The sequence below is a fragment of the Artemia sp. Qi Xiang Cuo genome, chromosome 2 (assembly GCF_049724085.1).
Source record: "Artemia sp. Qi Xiang Cuo chromosome 2, ASM4972408v1, whole genome shotgun sequence".
Lineage (NCBI taxonomy): Eukaryota > Metazoa > Arthropoda > Branchiopoda > Anostraca > Artemiidae > Artemia > Artemia sp. Qi Xiang Cuo.
In genome coordinates this window covers 81,556,496-81,574,962 of record NC_142795.1, presented here as the reverse complement: position 1 = coordinate 81,574,962, position 18,467 = coordinate 81,556,496, and the positions used below count along the sequence as shown (strand labels likewise).

Sequence of the window (18,467 nt, the reverse complement as noted above, 5' to 3'; positions counted from 1 at the left end):
AGTTTATGCTATGTAAAACTAGAGAACAGACTGGTTTCATTGTTAGTTTCTTTCAGCTTAGTGTGAGACAAGACAAAGACAAGTGACAGAATTGATAGGAAATATATAATTAAATATATAAATTTGGGCTATATATTTGTACATAAGGAGGGGGGAGGGGAGGTAAAGTAGGTAATTTCTAGGTGGCACTATAATTTAGCTAGGATGAAAGTAAAAACATCATTTGGTGCCTTTTTTTATGCTCTTTTGTAATTCAATTATTCCTTCTGTTGCAAATTTCATCTTGAGCCCTTAAAGAGCCCCAAAGGTATTTTATATGAATTATAAAAGAGCATAAAAAACATCACCCCCTAATGTGGAACATCACTCATCACCCACCTCCCTAATGTGGAAATATATACCCTGGATTGTCAACAGCAAAGTTTTGAATCACAAAATTCAACTCAATTTTTGTTGACAGCATTTGAAAAACTTGAAATGGTAGGAAAATGGTTTATATTTGAGTTGCCTAATAAATGAGATTTGAATTATAACAAATAAGTATTTTCAAAATATATTAGGCCTACTCTTGAACAACTTATTTATAAACTAGTGATATGTTTTTAACCACTTTTCAATAACTTAGCTAGTGTTGATAACTTCTTTGTGTTGTTACAAAAATGAAATACCTTTGGGCTTTAAGGGCTCAAGATGCAACTTGCAACAGAAGTAATTATTGATTTATAAAAGAGCATAAAAACAGCATCAAATTATGTTTTCACTTTCATCCTAGCTAAATTATAGCGCCACCTAGAAATTTACTGTAAAGTATTTGGACAGTTTGAAGCCAGAAATACTTCTTACTGAATAATATGCAGAATAATTGTACCTAACACATTTTGCATGCAGACCAGCTATACCTTACCCTCCCCCTCTCTCTCTCTCTCTTTCTCTCTAATGTGCAAATATATAGCCCAAATTTGTTTCTAAAGTAGCAAATAAACTGATTTGTTCTCAAGTTTTACACAGCATAAACTTAAGTGAGTGACATATAATACACAAGGACTAGAATTTTTCATGGAGAGAGAGCCGGATTTCCCGGTATTATTTAAAAACGATCATAAATGAAGTTTAAAAGAACAAGTTTTTTCAACTGTAAATAAGGAGCAATACCAAAACTTAAAACGAACAGAAATTATTATGTATATGAGAGAAGCTGCCCCTTCCACAAGACCTTACTTTTTACGCTAAAATTTTGACTTTTGTCCAAATTCTTTAAGAAGAATTCCTGAAAAACAATGGCTGTTTAATTAGAACAATAAGCTTTGTATTAAAATTCTATAAGAAAAACTTCAGTATAAAGAGCAAGGTCTTGAGGAGGAAGCAAACCCTTTCATATACATTATAATTTCTGTTTCTTTTAAGGTTTGAGGTTGCTCCTTACTTTCAGTTGAAAAACTTGTTTTTTTTGTTTGATTACATACAGATAGTGTTTGTTAATGGGAAACACAAGGAAAAAGTATTAAAATGAACATTGCAGTACCTTATTAAACCAAAATTGTGCAAAAATATAGTCAAATAATCTTCAAAGTAAAAACTATAGTCTTATAGAAATTAAATAAAAAAAACAAGTTTTTTAAACTGAAAGTAAGGAGCAACATTAAAGGAAAAGGAACATTAAAAGGAAAAACTTTAGCATAAAAAACGAGGTGTTGAGGAGGGGACAGCCCCTTTCATATACGGGATAATTTCTGTTCGTTTTAAGTTTTAATGTCGCTCCTTACTTTCATTTTAAAAAACTTGTTTTTTTAATTTAATTTCTGATCCTTTTTTTGTTAATGCAGCTTTTATTTTAAAATGCAAAATTCCACATTTTGGAAGATACGAGTTTAAAGCTTCTTTAATAATGTTCTTTGATAAGCTGAATCTGATGATGTAATTTTTGTTAAAGTTAATTAATAAAATTTGCAATTAAAACAAAATTTTATTGTTTAAAAAAATTGAGTCGCGAGAAAGTCAAACTTTAGCGTAAAGAGCGAGGCAATGAGGAGGGGACCGCCCCTTTCATATATGGAATAATTTCTGCTTGTTTTAGGTTTTAACGTTGTTCCTTACTTTCAATTAAAAAAACTTGTTTTTTTTTTATTTCATTTGTGAACGTTTTTGAATTAGTGCAGGTTTTGATTTTGGCTCACCATGCATGAATAATTAAAACGAAATCTGTATATTAATTTTACTTTTAATTGGTTAAATGGCTTTCTCAAAACTTGTTGAATTTTATTTATGAACGTTTTTACTAGTAATAAATACACATGTCTTACGAATTAACTTACGTAACAAACTTCTATATTCATATATTTTTAATACGTATATTAGAGGGTTTGCCCCCTAGTCAATACCTTGCTCCTTAAGCTAAAGTTCGAATTTTGTTCCAATTCTTTAAAAATGACCCCATAATCCCAATGGTCATTAATTAGAATAAATAGCTCTTATGAAAGTAGTAAAAAATCTTTGGCTTAAAGAGCAAGGCATTGACTAGAAGGTGAACCCAATCATATAGCTAATATTTTTTTGTTTGTTTTAAGTTTTGATGTTGCTCCTTACTTTCAGTTGAAAAACTTGGTTTTTATATTTAATTTGTGATTTTTTTAAAAATAATGATGGGAAATCCGGTGCCCCCTTCATAGCAATGTCCCGTCCCCCATGAAAACTTCCTTCATGAAAAAATCCTCCCATATAACCCCCAGCTCACCCCCACCCCCCACTACCAGAAAAAATTCAACAGAAAAAAACGTCTGTATACTTCCGAATAACCAATACTATATGTTAATATTGGGTAAATTTCATAATTTTCAGCCCTCCCCCTGGGGGTTTTGAGGGATTAAGGCATCCTAAGAGACATGGTTGTAATATTTTCGACTATGCTGAAAAAAATGGCTATCTCAAAATTTTGATCGGGTGACTTTGGGAAAAAAATGAGAGTGAGAGGGGGCCTAGTTGCCCTCCATTTTTTTGGTCACTCAAAAAGGGCACTAGAACTTTTAATTTTCGTTCCAATGAGCCCTCCCACGATATTCTAGGACCGCTGGGTCGATACAATCACCCCTGGGAAAAAGAAAAAAAAAACAAATAAACATGGATCTGTGATCATTCTTCTGGCAAAAAATGGAAAATTCCACATTTTTGTAGATAGGAGCTTGAAACCTCTACAGTAGGGTTCTCTGATACGCTGAATATCATGGTGTGATTTTCATAAGGTTCTACAGTTTTTAGAGGGTTTTCCCTCTCGTCTTGAAAATACGACAAATTTCTTCAATAGTAAAACTTTCGATGGATAGCACTAAGATTGGCTAAATTTATATGTTTGAAATCAACAAATAAATCTAATTCTTCTGATTCATCTACTTGTACAAAAATTCCGTTTAGAGTTTTGGTTACCATTGAGCCGGGTTGCTCCTTACTTGCAGTTCATTACCACAAACTGTTTGTAAGGTTATTTGAATTAATTTCTACTTATTTTTGGCTTAACAAGGCTGTTTACTATTCTTTGACAACCTTGTTTTGTGGAAATTTTTTTCTATATTAATATCTGTTCATCTTTTATTGACATAGTCTTTTTTGTACAAAAAATATTTTATATCTTTTTTTTCTATTAGACTCCATAGTTTTTACTTTGAAGATTATTATACTTTATTTCTGCTCATTTTCGGTTTAATGAGGCTCTTTACTTTTCTTTACAAGACCTGTTTGTTTCCCATTAACAAATACTATTTGTAAGTATCTAAATAAATAAAAAAAAAAAAAGTTTTTCAACCAAAAGTGAGGAGCAACATCAAACCTCAAAACAAACTGAAATTATTACATATATGAAAGGGGTTGCCTCCTCCTCAAGACCTCACTCTTTATGTTAAAGTTTTTTAGTTTCAGTATGTAATTAATCTATCTGTGTGATTGAGTGTGTAATTCATCAAAATAGTATTTTTAATGATATTTAAAGGGCACATTATAAAGTAAGAATTTCATTGTTTTAGTGTTTCCTTTTAGTTTTTATATATTTCATGGGCTATATATGGGAAGCCAGCATTTACCCCCCTGGAAAATACCCCCATCCAGAAAGTACCAAGACTTGTTGATAACATATGAGATTATGTGCCAAAAATAGGGTATTTTCTAGTTTGGCTAGAAATGAGTTTAGGTGCCTGGCTGCCTGTACTGTTTGGCAACCTCAGACGCAGACACAACCAAATTTTGTCTACTCTACAATTTCCCTCTACGTTCTGCCAGAATAAAGAATGTCCTCTGCCACTTCATTTAATGCCATCTACATTCAGTTCATCCAGTTTTGGCAGCATACTCCACAAACTACTTTATCTCATGGCCAGACACTGGGCAGGATAGCCTGTTGATGAGTACAGACTGAAAGTGACAGTTGTAAGCCCTTTTTTTGGATTGATATGAATATGGTCTGCTTCTTTGACAAGCACCATGCGGAGGTTGTCACCATTATCCTAAAGTGATTATATGTTTGATTTTTTGTTCAACATTATCTAGATGTAACACTATTTGTGTCACAGATTCCTTTGATGAAGTAACCAAAATCTTCTAAACTTTATTTATCTCTCATTTTAGTTAATCAGCATCTCAGTAATGATTATGGTAAAAGTCTAATGTTTCTTTTTCTAGGTGGCACAGAGTACGATGAATTTTATTCGTTTTGAAGCTGAACTAAAAAACCGAAGCTTACTCAGCTTTGTGGCAAAGCGCTTGGATCAGACGTCAATGAAGTTGAGTGGTTTTCCTGAAATGTTAAAAATTCGTGCTTGTGAAGCTCGGGTCACAGGACCATCCAGGCAGGACTGGGACTCTTTCTTTAGGTAAAACAAAACAACTGTCAAAAGCAGGGCTGCATCCAGTGTTTTTTTTTTTGGGGGGGGGGGGCAAGAACGTACCAAAAAAGTATCCTCGAGTAAATCCTCTGTAATGGTCTTAGTGAGATTAGTTTAGAGCTCCTTGCTTAAGTCTAGCCTTCAGGAATGATTATGCCTCCATCAGGTAAAATGTTGTATATATGCTGCAATCCTGTAAGGGCTCTTTTTCAAAAAAGTATAGGTAGGCAGTTGTGTATTTTTGAAATATTTGCCATTTTAGTGCAAACATCAATATCACCATGAATGATGTGAAAGGCTAAACTAGTCTGCTTTTTTTGGCCTTTCTGATTCCTTTGCCAGATTCTTAGCCAGCATGGAGAACTCTTAAGGGAAGCAATACTTACAGTCAATGTTGTAAGGGCATCAATGACAAAGAAAATATTTGAGAAAAGGCAGAGGTGTAGTCTTGAAGAGAAAGCCCTAGTTCAAGAAGATATTCATGTTAACAGAACCTTTTCAAATATTCATGCCAAAGCTTAGTTTCTTGCTTTAAGAAGTCTTTTTCAGGGTTATGCTTTAAGTTTTAATGTTTCTCCTCACTTTCAGTTAAAAAAAACTTTTTTTTATTTCTGATCGTTTTTTAAATCATGCCTAGGAGTAACCAAGATGTGGTGTGAGCTATTGCCCCCATAAGCCCTTGACTTCTTGCTGTTAAATCTTATGTTCAAATAATTGTAAATTGATTGGTAGTGTGAAAATTTGCAATTTCTCTGGCCCCTAATGTTACTACATTGCAATGCAAATAACAGCCAATACAAGGAGAATCTTGAAAGTTGTCTCTGGTACCATTTTTCCCTAAACCATATAATTTAAGGAGAGGACCAACTTCATGGACTAGGGACAAAATAAAAAAAAATTAGAATGGAAAGGATGCTGAGACATAACCAAACAGTATGTTAAAGTTCATAACAATATTTCTGCTCTGATATGAGGGGGCATAGAAAAGGGATGCACAGAGGAAGGGGCTCTATACTGATAAAGCCAGTCATGACTGTCCAATTGCGTTCTCCCTCCGCCTCCTATTTTCTAACGTGTCTTCTCAAGTCTGAAAGTACTGGCAAAACGTTGAGCTTTGTCAAAAATAGAAGCAAAAAAAAACATGCAGTACTTTCTTGGGTTTCTATTATTCCAGGAAGGACAATATCTACTTGTTTGCAAGTAACCGCCTAATCACGTTCAGTTAACTGAAGAGTCTTGCATAAGAGAAGTTTCAGGTGAAGAACTGCATATTACTTCATGAAGACATATAACTCAGCATATACAGATCAAGATGCCCTTAACTGTGATACTTTTGTTGACGCTTTTTGCATTCCAGTTCTTTTTGAAAAATTCGACATAACATAGAATCAACCAAAACCCTAGAACTCAAGAGAACGTATAATTTTTGGACACTTCTTATTTGCCAGATCCAAGTCAGATTTATTTTTCATAAATCTGGCTGGCTAAACAACACAGTTACAACAAGTCGATGCTGTTCAAACTAGACACCTTCGTCGAATAGAAGGCTTCAAATGGTATGACCAGATCCGCAACGCTGAGATCATGACAACCTTCAAGCTGGCAAATCTCTCTACTGAAGTAGAAACTCGTTCATTGAGGGGGTACGGACACCTACTCTGTCTCCCACCAAGCACCCCTGCAAGGATCATCACAGATTTCAACCCTTCGAAAAATGAATGCTGACGTCCTAGAGGAAGACCGTGCACCAAGTTTGTTGATGTCATAAACCAACAACTCCTCAGCTGCAATATCAACCCAAACGAGGCTTCATCACTAGCCTGGGACAGGACAACCTGGAAAAGACAGATAGCGCTGTCAACGAGTTCCCTGTACGTTGGCGGCCCTGCTGAGCAAGAGTGTTAAGTCAAGTTGCCGGTATTTGTTGAATTCTTCTTTGAGATCTTGGGTTTTGAGTAGTAAAGCACCGCACCAGCTGCAGACTTGGCAATACGGCTCGAAAGAATTGTTTAAACACTGTAAATCTATGTACAGAAGAACAACAAGTTAGAGTAGAGGTTTCCATGAAGGTATCCAGCAGAGGTGAAGAAGGCAATAGCAGATATTTATGCAAAATGAACTATATCCGTCATTTCATATTGAAGCACCAAAAAACTAAGGCTTGTATTTACTTTTACGGTGATGGATTGCTGAAAAAGTTCTTCTTATGCAGCAATCCATATTGAACTTTTGAAGAAACAAATGTGGTAGCAGAAAGATGGTATTTTCTCAGACATTTTCCACAAATTTTGCCCTTAGCCATAAAATAGGTAGAAAGTTATTATTATTTTCAGACAGGTCTTGATCCATGGGTGGAGAGTTTTAAAATTCGTACACATGACAAGATAAGTTTGATCAGAGACTCTTTCTTTGTGATATTGAGTGAATTACAGTTTAATCATAACGGAAGAGATTGGACTATATAAAGCATAGTTGAAGAATAGTGTCAATATGGACAATCAGGTTGGCCCCACAGGTAGGGGCCCAGCAGCTATTAGTGTTGGACATTACTCAATGGTTCATTACCTTATGCAGATGCCTATGAATGGGGCTCCAGGACCTCAGTTAATGCAAATGCAGTGGAATGTGCCAAGCCCTATGCATTTACCCAGTATTTATGGACAACAAGTATACAGCAATAGATCTATACCAAGCTCATCGAATTCATCTCAATACGTTTCTGCTGTAAATGGCATGAACAATAGACTTGCAGTGATACAAGTAATGCCCCGTATATACAGTCAGTAAGTGTTCAATAACAGCCCCATTGTAGATTCAAATGAAGGATGTAACACATCACAGTATGCATGCAAGTTGAGCAACAGATATAGCAGTTTAGAAGTTGAAGAGTGCGAGTTGGAAGGGAATTTTTAATCTACCTGAAATTAATTTTGAAACTGATGAAATGACCATGATAAACCCAAGAGAAGCCGAGGGATTATATTGTGAAGAAAAGGAAAAAAGAAATAAATTGAAGAGAAGGGTGGTATCTCCAGCTAGTAATAACAGCATCCAAATGGAAAGAGAAGCTCCAAAACAGCAGTTTTTCCATAGAAAAGGTGATATTCAGACAACCAGTGGCCAAGTAACAAAAAGCAGAAATCAACCAAGTGTTAATCTTCCTCAACTAGAGATTCCAGAAACTGAAATGATTTGTGGTAGTGTCATTTTCAAGCCTGTTGTGCAAAGTGCCAAATTCACCAACGAATATGAACTCACAATGTTTTTCAAGGAGAAGATAAAAAGTAGGTTTAACTTTGAGATTAATAGAGATGGTAAAAACATTTTCCTGCATCTTAAGGATGAAAGTGCACTTAAGACTGCTTTGGAGATGAAGAAGGTGCTGAACATTGAAGTTACAGTTATAAGGAAAGAAAAATTAGCAAGAAGAGTGATGAAAGGTATCCCAAGATTAGATACAATCAAGTATCCAGTCTGTTGTTGCAGTGAAAGATGTTATTAGACTACAAAGGTATAACAGAGAATTCAAAAAGCTAGAGGACAGCCTATCAGTCAAGGTAGTTTTTGAAGCTAACATTATCTCAGCTAGCATTTGGTATTGTGGAAGAAACAAAGACGTTTTGCCCTACCATAGGAAGGTAATGCAGTACTATAAGTGTCAAAAGTATGGACACTTACAAAAAGACTGTAAATCAAAAGAGGTTTGCCTAAGATGTGCAAAGAACCACCAAAGCCGAGATTGCCCACTTAAAATGGAAAGCACAGATGAAAGGACCGATAAATACAAGTGTGCAAACTGTAAAGAAAATCACTCATCAAAGTCTTCCATTTGCCAAATAAGAAGAGAAAATCAACAAATGTTAGAGGTTGCTGAAAAATATGGTATGGATTTCAAGAGAGCAAGGATTACATATAGAAACTATGCTCAAGCAGTGCTCTCAAACTTGAACCCAAAAAAAGAATAATAAGTAAAACTGCAGGAGAATTGCAACAATGGACAGCAAATAAATTAGTGATTGGGACGTTGACAACCCCTGGTATGTTAAATATTCAAGATTTACCACTGAGTGAAAAGATAAACTAGTTGTGCGATTTAGTACAAGAGCTGAAATTGGGAAAACTTAATCGCAGTGACATATCAATGGGTTGCCAAGTTAAAAGCGGATTTGAAAATAGATCAAACCCCTGAAAATGCAGCTGAAAATGTTATCTTGGAATGCATGTTCAATTATGAGAGAAAATAGAGATTTGTTGCTACAATACTATTACCAAAAAGACATTGATGTTGTCTGTATTCAAGAAACATGGCTTAAACCTAATAATGCGAGTTCGTTCAAAGGTTTAGCATTTGGGGAATGACAGAATAAATGGAAAAAAAAGGAGGTGTAATGATTGGAATTAAAAACCATATTCATCACAAGGAGTTGGAGCTGAGGAATCATCACCCTGCAGATAAAGAATTGGAAATCATTAGAGCCCAGATTTTTTTGGAAAACAACAGGAAAGCAAATATTATATGTGTTTATAATCCGGATGGAAATAATGGACTGCTGGGACAAAGAATAGAAGACTATCAGTAAATTTCCAGTTGGAGAAGATTTGATATTAGTTAATGATATGAATGCACACAGCAAATCTTGGTGCAAAGTCAGAATTATTAACAATTCTGGTACCAGCCTAGAGAATTGTTTAATAAATAATTCAATTTGTTTAGTGACACCTAGTGGCTTGCCAACAAGGCTAAACCCTCAGACAGGAGAGGAAACAACATTTGACTTGGTATAATGTAGCCCAAGTATACATGGGCGTAGGCATTATTAGGCAGCATATTGTCTAGGGGGGGGCAGTCGATAGTGTGATGAAGTTTTATCAACTGCTTTTTCCAAACTATCTGCTTTTTCAGCCATATCTAATGTAAACTTGAAGGTCTAGGGAGGGGAAGCTCCCCCCCCCCTCCCCTCGCTACGCCCATGCAAGGATATACACTAAATTAAACATAGTATGTGATGCTGGAAGTGAGTTGTCTTTGAGTTGTCTTATGATCATTATCCTATATTATGCACTCTTGATGAAGAAGTTCCTCCCAGGGGTAACATGAAAAAAGATTTAAAATAAAAAATGTGAACTGGCCCCTTGTTACTGTGGCATTTGAAGAATTTGGTGTGAGAGATAAGACAAGATAATAAGATAAGATAATATTTATTTTCCAAAGGCTATCACAAGCTCTAATAGAGCCGAATTTGCTTCATATGTCAAAAAGAAATAGACAAAGCAAAACGAAGAAACAAATAATACAGTAAGAAAGGTAACGCCAATCAAGCATAAAAATGGTCGATAAGAAATTAACAATTGGCTGGAATGGAAACAGAAAAATAGAAGAAGAAGGGGTGGTGGATAAAAGAAAATCACAGTCAAGAAGAAAAACATTACCGAAATCGTGTTCAAGATCAAATAAATAAAAAAAAAAAAAACCACTTAAAATCAAGCCAAATTAGTTGTCAAAATAAATATTTACAATTAAAGAAAGGAATACAATTAAAGGGAAAAAAAATTTAAAATTAAAGGTCAGAAAAGAAATTTAACATAAATAAGTATAAACAAAAGGGAAAATAAAAGTGACAAAGAAAAAGAGAAAAAAATGACGCATGATTATTGTGAACATAAACAATGACTAAAATAATGGACTGGGGAGTTAATTTTGATACAGAGCATATTTCAGGGATTATTCAGGTGTGCCAGAATAAAGGGCATAAAAGTCTTCCGGACCCTCTCAGTAATGTTATGGATAGGTGAATATGCTGGAATTACCAAAGAAGCTAAATGGGGGAGCCGGGGTCTAATGGGGTCATGTAAATCGGAAAAGATGTCCTCAACATGGGGTTAAAGTAGTATGAATTGAACAAAACGCAATAAAATTTGGACTCTCTTGATTTAGAATATGGTAATACCTACAGATTTATGGAGGAAGGAGTATGGACCTCTGTTTTTTTTGTTCATGATCTTGATTAAATGGTTTAGATCTGACTTGATTTTGTCACTAAGTTTGTTTGAGAATTCGCCTTCTAGATCGGACATCCAAATTCTAATAGTAGCCTGATAAAGTATTAATAAACATGGAGGTAATTCATTTGGGAGTAATTAAATCTGTTCGAAACTTTTAACGTGGACAATGACGCGTTTGAATGTTTGATAATATTAGAAACTTGCTTGTTCCATTTATGATTATTTGAAATTGTGACACCAAGGAGTTTAACATGTTTCAAAAGCATTTTGGGTGGGATAGGGTCAAGGAAAGCGGGAGTAAATTTCAAAACATTTATCGTCATTATATTTGATTTGGTGGAATTTACTTTCACATTTAGGTTCTTTGCTTCATCCAAAATATGGGTTAGGATTTCGAAGGGGTTACTTTTAGTCTTCCTGTGACATACGTCAAGGATCGACAAGTCATCCACGTATTTCCACCTTTGGGGAAAAATCCTTACCAATATCATTAACCATGACTAGAAATAAAAGTGGTCCCAATAAGGTTCCTTAAGGAATTCCAGAATATATAGGGAGGGGGTAGAGAAAATATTTTAATATTTAACAATTTGAGGTCAATTTGTAAGAAGCGATATAACAATATTTTCTAACAGAAGATCAAGTACACTATTAACCAGTTGTGAACGAATTAGATTGGTTTGGTAACCCATGACAAAATCTTTTTGGAAATCACCTAGAAAAAGTTTTAGCCAAACACTTGGTTTGTCAAGATTAGTTACGACGGCATGCATTAAGTGCACAAGGTAATGGGTGGTAGAAGTTTTCCTTAAGTTACCAAACTGACGGGTGTCAATAAGCGGACAAATTATATCCCTAAGCCAGTCACAGAAGAAACTTTCATAAAGTTTGGAAAAAACTGAAATGAGGGTAATGGGACGAACGTTGGCGATAGTCAGACTGGTGCATTTTTTTGGGACAGGTGCTATAAAACCTTGTTTCCAGCAACTTGGGAATTTACCAAATTTTGTGATGTGGTTGAAAATATTTGATAAAGGCTCAGCAATTTTGTCTGAAAAGGCTTTAATTAAGTCAACTGTAGAATATTATTTATATTTTAGAATTTTATTTATAACATCAGAGTGAGAAATAAAGGGGAAGGAAGTATTGGGAGGAATAGTTGGACTTGAGCCAGTGAAAGGGGGGAGATTTTGCACGATGGAAGCAAGAAACAAGTTTAAATCGTTGGCAGTCTGATTAGAGATTTTAGGGAGATAAAAATTAACCTCAGAAGGACTTTTACTGCAAGTCTGATTAATTTTGCTGCACCATTACTTGGGCTTGTTAGAACAAGTATCTTTCAATTCACTATTATCATAATTAGAAGCTGCTTTTGTTAATTTTTTCTTTAGGAACTTCCTTAGACCATTAGCCTCAGTAATGCGACCTGCTTTGAAAAAAGTGATTTTTTTCCTTATAAGTTTTTTTAAAAGACTCAGTAACATAAGGCTTATCTGTAGAACACGTTTTAATTTTTTTCTCAGGGAAGTGGAATTCATAATTACTCCTCAATAGATTTTGGAGGGACAAAGCCGTCCTTTGAGTGATATATAGAGGATCAATTTCAGCCTTAATTACGGAGCAAAATGGGACTACTCTTGGGCAATGGTTAAGTCCATAAACTTTTAATTTTGTATAGAACAATTATTTAAATTTTGTAGCTATAGATAGGAAAAGGTTGAAGTGGTAACAACACCAGAAAGGGGCCAGAGTAGAGACGGGTTTGTAAAACTTCGAAAAATTAATGCAAATTAAATCAAGAGTAGTAATGCCTTTTGTAGATTGGACATAAACGAACTGTTTTAAATTAAAAGTATTACATGTAGAATCAAATCTTTAATTATTTGCGTCACCAATCAGAGAAATTCCAGCAGTTGGGTATTTTGATAGTACAAAGTCAGCACTTGCATGTAATTTTTCAATGAAATTTATTTTGTCAGAGGATCTCTGATTAGGGGAGTAATAAAAACAAAACAGAAAAATTAAATTGAAAGGACGTGGCAAGACTTTAGGTCGAACACACGCCCACATAATCTCATCAAAGGGAGCAAGACACGGAATTGAGATTTCACTTGGGTACAAGTCATTAAGGACAAAGAACAGAATTCCGCCACCTTTCTTACCCAGAGGTTTTCTGGTCTGAGTTTAATAAATTGAGAAAAATTTTTAATCTTTAACACGTGCAAATTTTGAGCTTGGACTTCAGTAATAGCGATTACATCTAATCTATATATTTTAGAAAGGGTGTCTAATTCATTAAGTTTTTCGAAGTTAAGGCTTTCAGTGTTGCTCAGCAAAAGCGTGAGGAATCGAAAGCAACTTGAGAAAGTACCGTTTTTACACTTTACTTCTTTTATATCACAGATGGGGTCAGAGGTTCTAGTGGAATTCTTGACGGGGGCCAAACTTGGATAGTGAGAACAAGGGACAGGGGGGGGGGGTCAAATCCACCTTTTACAAATAAAATTGCATTTAATTGAGCAGGTACTAGCGGAGACTCTAAGCAGCGGTAACTAAGTAGCGGTTGAGTTTGGGGTGAACTGGAGGAATCAAGAGAGATGAGGGTATTTTTGCAGGGGAATGGTACGAAGAGTCCACGTTAAGTGGGTACGCAAGGCGGTAGGTAATGACAGTTGGACGGGTAGTAAAATGGTGGAACGCCGCCGGAGGGGTGGGTGGGTGTATCTTTGAAAAAGAAGTACGGGGGGAGGAAAGGGCAGCGGAAGACGGGGGTATTCTCTGCATAGGTACTCGATGGGTAAGAACTGGATAGCTCGTGGACTTTCTTGTGTGTTAGCGATGGTCAAAAAAATATTTAGTTGGATTAGCAGAATCTAGGTGGCTTCTGGGTAGCCCAGTTTTGTGGAACCTACTACGACTCTTAATGGGCAATTTGATATGATGTTTTGCACAGCCAAAGCATCTTCCACTTGAAAATTGTTTGCAGATATCAACATGGGGATCTTTACACAGTTTATTTATGCAACGGTTAAAAACATGAAACTTACAAATGTGTAGATATTTACAATTACTAGACATACATCTACTGTCTAAAAAACTAAAGCAAACGTTAGGTTTATTACACTTGAGACCACAGAACTCATTTTTTTGAATATATGATTGCATTGGGTGAGAATATCCGCCTGTAAGTTCGACATCATTGTCAATCTTTAAAGATGTGTCATTACCACTGGATTTCAAGAATAAATTATTTTCAGTTAAAACAAGGTCAGAAGGATTAGTTTCCGTAACCTTTTAATCCCTTGAAAAAATTCTGATGAGGGAAGTTCACTAGAGCTTGCTTGATTACATATAGTGACGTTTTTAGATTCAAAGGGTTTTACAGTTTTTACGCAACTTGAAGAATTTGGATAATGTATATTTGGATTAGAAGTATCAGCTGAAGGAGAAACACTGGGCGATGTATGGGATTTTAATGCATGTATAGCCTCAACAATTGCTAGCTGAAAACCGACTTTTAACATTTGATTTCATTTTCCTTAAAGAGATCACTTTTCTAACGTTCGTAAAGATAAGATAAACTGTCATAGAGAAAGTCTAGATATATAATCACTTTCCGGAGATTGACGATTTCTGCGTTTTTTTTCTTGGGAGCACTTACTGGCATGGAACTTAGAGTCATTAGCCGTTTCTGCAATGCAGTCTAATGCACCATCGCTGAAAACATATATCTGGGGGGTATTTTTGAAGTGATGTATTATGTGTACTTTTGCAAAATAGAATGATTGATCAGGACTATTTTTGATATTGCTCAAAACACAAGGTATAGTGGGGGACTTTGTAGTACCATTTTCATCAATCCCTTCAAGTTGATGTTTGTTGGAGATAGTTGAATATCCTCCATCCAAAACAACGGGGGATTTTACAGTCTCGATTGGTTGAACCACTTCTGGTTGATTGTCGATGGTATTAATCGCGTCATTTTCAACCATCAACGCTCGGCATTAAACGCATAACCAATTAGGGTTTTTAAGACGATTACTTTTTGTTGTGCCGGCACAAGCAGGGTGCAACCAAGCATTACACTTAGAACAATGGAAAGACCCAGTTCCACATTTTCTGTACCATTCATTGCAAGGATGGGACATTCTAGGCTAGGAAATAAAAATGAGACGGACCTTGAATTAGAAGCTATATCTTCAACTAAAACCTGGTCGCCTAAGCCAGGATTAGCACTGGTACTTGCTAAAGAAAAGTTCACAAGACTGATCTTGCGTCTTCACTTAAAAATCACAAGCGTCATTTATTTCAAAACAAGACGTCTTGACAGGTCAAGATCTAAAGGAAGACTGAAGTCGTTAACAGATGAAGATGTAGAATTGTCAAGGAAAATTGAATTATTTCAAGACCCAATGATGAAAATAGCCAAAAATATAGTGCCATATAGGGAAGTGAGTGCTCTCAAAGGCTCTATATGGTGGAACAATGATTGCTCCGAAGCCAAGCGGGATTTTATGAAAAGAATATATAGAGAATATATAGAGAAAAGAATATATAAATCGGAATGGAGTCTACATAATCATATTTAAAAAAAAACGGAGCATATGCCAAGTTCCAGAAAACAGTGCTGGAAGCTAAGAGAAAAGCATGGAGTAGTTTCATAAACAACCTTGACTTTAGAAAGCCCACTAAAAAATTGCATGAATTTATAAAAAGATGAACAATGGACCTATTTCAAGCAGAAACAACCCTCCAATAATGTATGGTACTAAAGTTCTTGTAAACGAAAAGTTGATGCAGCTGCTAAGTTCATGAGCTCAGTGATTGGACGAAAAGATCCAAATTCCCAAAAGGATAGAGAGATGGAGATGAAAGCCGGCCAGCTTGGAACACAGGGAAAAGATGTGCCATACAACAGACCTTTCTCTGAACAAGAACTGAGGAATGTAAAAAGGAACTTGCCAAATACATCTCAGGTACCCGAATAAATATTACCACAATTTGTTAAAGCACTCCCTACATCTTGGCTAAAAGTATTATTGGGAATAATAAATGGTGCATGGAAGATGGGAAAAATTTCCTGATGTATGGAAATACGGAGAAGCAGTGATGTTATCAAAGCCTGGAAAAGATGCTTCAAAGATTGAAAACTACAGATACATTACCCTCCTCTCAGTGATTGGAAAAGCCATGGAAAGAATGATTAAAAAAGGGCTAGAAGTTGTGATGGACCAGAAAAAAAAATACTGAAAGACATCCAATGTGGCTTTCGTAAAAACAGAAGTGCAGAGGACAGTCCTACATGCTTGAAACAGGACGCACTATTCACTTTTCAAAATGAATGGATACTAGCAGCTGTTTTATTAAATATTGAGGGTGCTTTTAACAACTTGCTTCACAGAAAAATGATTGGATGCCTAATAACAGCCGAAATCAAAGGTCAAATGCTAATGTTATTGGAAGATTATCTGAAAGGAAGAAGAGTCAAAGTAAGAATTGGAGAAATATTATCAGAGACTACAGTGTTCCCCGAAAGAGGGATCCCTCAAGGTTCAGCCTTGGGCCCTGACTTGTATAATACAGGATCATTCGACATTCCTCGTAGTGTAAAGGATGATGGTGAAACTGTTTTTGCGGATGATAATAATGTCAGGGCTATGGCCCAAGACACCTAACAAATAAAGACATTAATGGCCCAGGTCTTAGAGAAACTAGAAAATGGGCATAAGAAGCCGACTTGAAATGTTCTGCTAAAACAAAAGTAATTGTGTTCTCTAGGAAAAGGATTAGAGCCCTCCCAAACATATATCTGAATGGAAATCTGATAGAATATGTGAATGAAGTAGTGAAATACTAGGCGTAGTGGTGGACAATAAGCTCACCTGGAAGCCCCAAAGTACCTTATGACTGCCGCCAGCACTAGAGGCTTAACCATTTTGAACAAGAATTCCCTTCTTGTCAGTGAACCATCACGAAACGTCAGATGCTCATCAATTTCATTTGTCTTGAATGTTTCGAAGTCCAAATTTGCAGCTGTCACCACGAGATCATCCCTTGGGAAGCGAAAATCAAAGTTGTCTTTCACATTCTCTTTCAGAAGCAAAGTACTGCTGCTATCATTTGGTTGCTCCTCAAGGTTCCCTTTTAAGAGGCCTCGACAGAGCAGGGCATTTATTTAGGGTGGGAAAGAATTTTCCCTTAATAGACTCGACTGTAGTAGAAAAGTTTGGTAGTAGATAGCAAAGGTCACGCGTTAGTTCATATTCCTCATCATCTAGAAGCTAGAACAAGGTCAGGTTTCCCATTCTTACACAAAACTCTTTCCAGAGGGCCTTTCCATTGAATAATACTTTGCATCATACTATATGTTGCAATTTATCTTATGGTCAAATCCCGTTATGGGGACCAGCATTGCTCATATCTTCGTAACATAGGAAGCAGATCATCAGCAGCCTGTACAATGGGCAACTGAGCATCGGCGTCAAGAAGCTCATCTAAATCACAAAATCTTTGACGGAATTCATTGGTATTTTAAATTTAAATTTTTCCGATATGGTTGTTAAGAAGACAAAGAACGTGTATAAAAGTTTAGTTCTTCCACTTTGCACATGCTTCTATGTACATATGCATAAAAACATTTTGGGTGGGAGAGGGGGGCGTTATTACTTATAAATATTTTCCACCTTGCTGTTTGGCCTTTGTAGAATAGCTGCATTTTTACATATGGTAAAATATTTATAAATAAGTTATTTGAGGAGTATCATGGCCAGTCAAAACTCATTTTAATTAGAAAATATTACAGTGTAACGAAGAGGAGAGAAACCAGTAAATGATAATCTAAAGTCCATCGTTGACGAGTAAATTCAAAAATATATTGAGAGGATCCAAAATTTTTGCATCTACTTAGATAGCAAATCTTGCGTTATATTTGCCTCTATAATCTCCAAAATAATTCGGCGCTTGAAATTTCTGGCGGTGCGCTGAAGCCTTTTTGGCGGCGCGCTGCCGGTTCTCCGTGCGGCTTCTGGGACTACGTGGCAATAAGTCAGGGTTATTTGAAAATGTCTCATTTAAATTCTTCAGGAAGCCGTTGGGCTAAAGCACTGCATATACAGGCCAAACGGCTTCCATTCTTTCCCTAAACTGAAGATGTGGGTGGAGGCTAGACAGTATTCAGGGGGGAGGGTTTGGGGGTTCTAACCCCCCCCCCCCCCACCCGAAATGTTTGTCCGACTCGAAAAAACATAGCAGAAATGAATACAAACAAATTTTGTATGTGTTTTTTTAAATTTTTTGTGTTTTTATCAAATTTAGAGACACAAATCGTTTTCTATTGTATTGTGCATGTGCATCTGTTTTATTCTATTTATTATTTATTTACCTCAAAATTGAGGAGTATATAAAATACATCAATGAAATTATAGAAGAGAAATGAAATACTTCAACAAACAAAACAAAGCATTGATGTTAAATAGACTTTATAATATAACTGAATAAAAATGTGAAAAATCATAGTACCTTTATGTTTCCTGTAGTTGGTGTTGTGCATGTATCTAAAGGTACAGACATAAACTGTTAGCTGCAGATGCCAAAAAATCA

The 18,467-nt window shown here is 35.8% G+C and overlaps 1 protein-coding gene across 1 annotated transcript in view; it reads left to right on the top strand.

Moving 5' to 3' along the window:
• Xe7 (A-kinase anchor protein 17A) overlaps positions 1-18,467 on the top strand; it is a 45,893-nt gene that overhangs the window by 935 nt on the left and 26,491 nt on the right. The window contains exon 2 of the mRNA XM_089103517.1: positions 4,663-4,853. Coding sequence (XP_088959643.1) covers positions 4,663-4,853 — 191 coding nt within the window. The remainder of the gene's footprint in view (positions 1-4,662; positions 4,854-18,467) is intronic.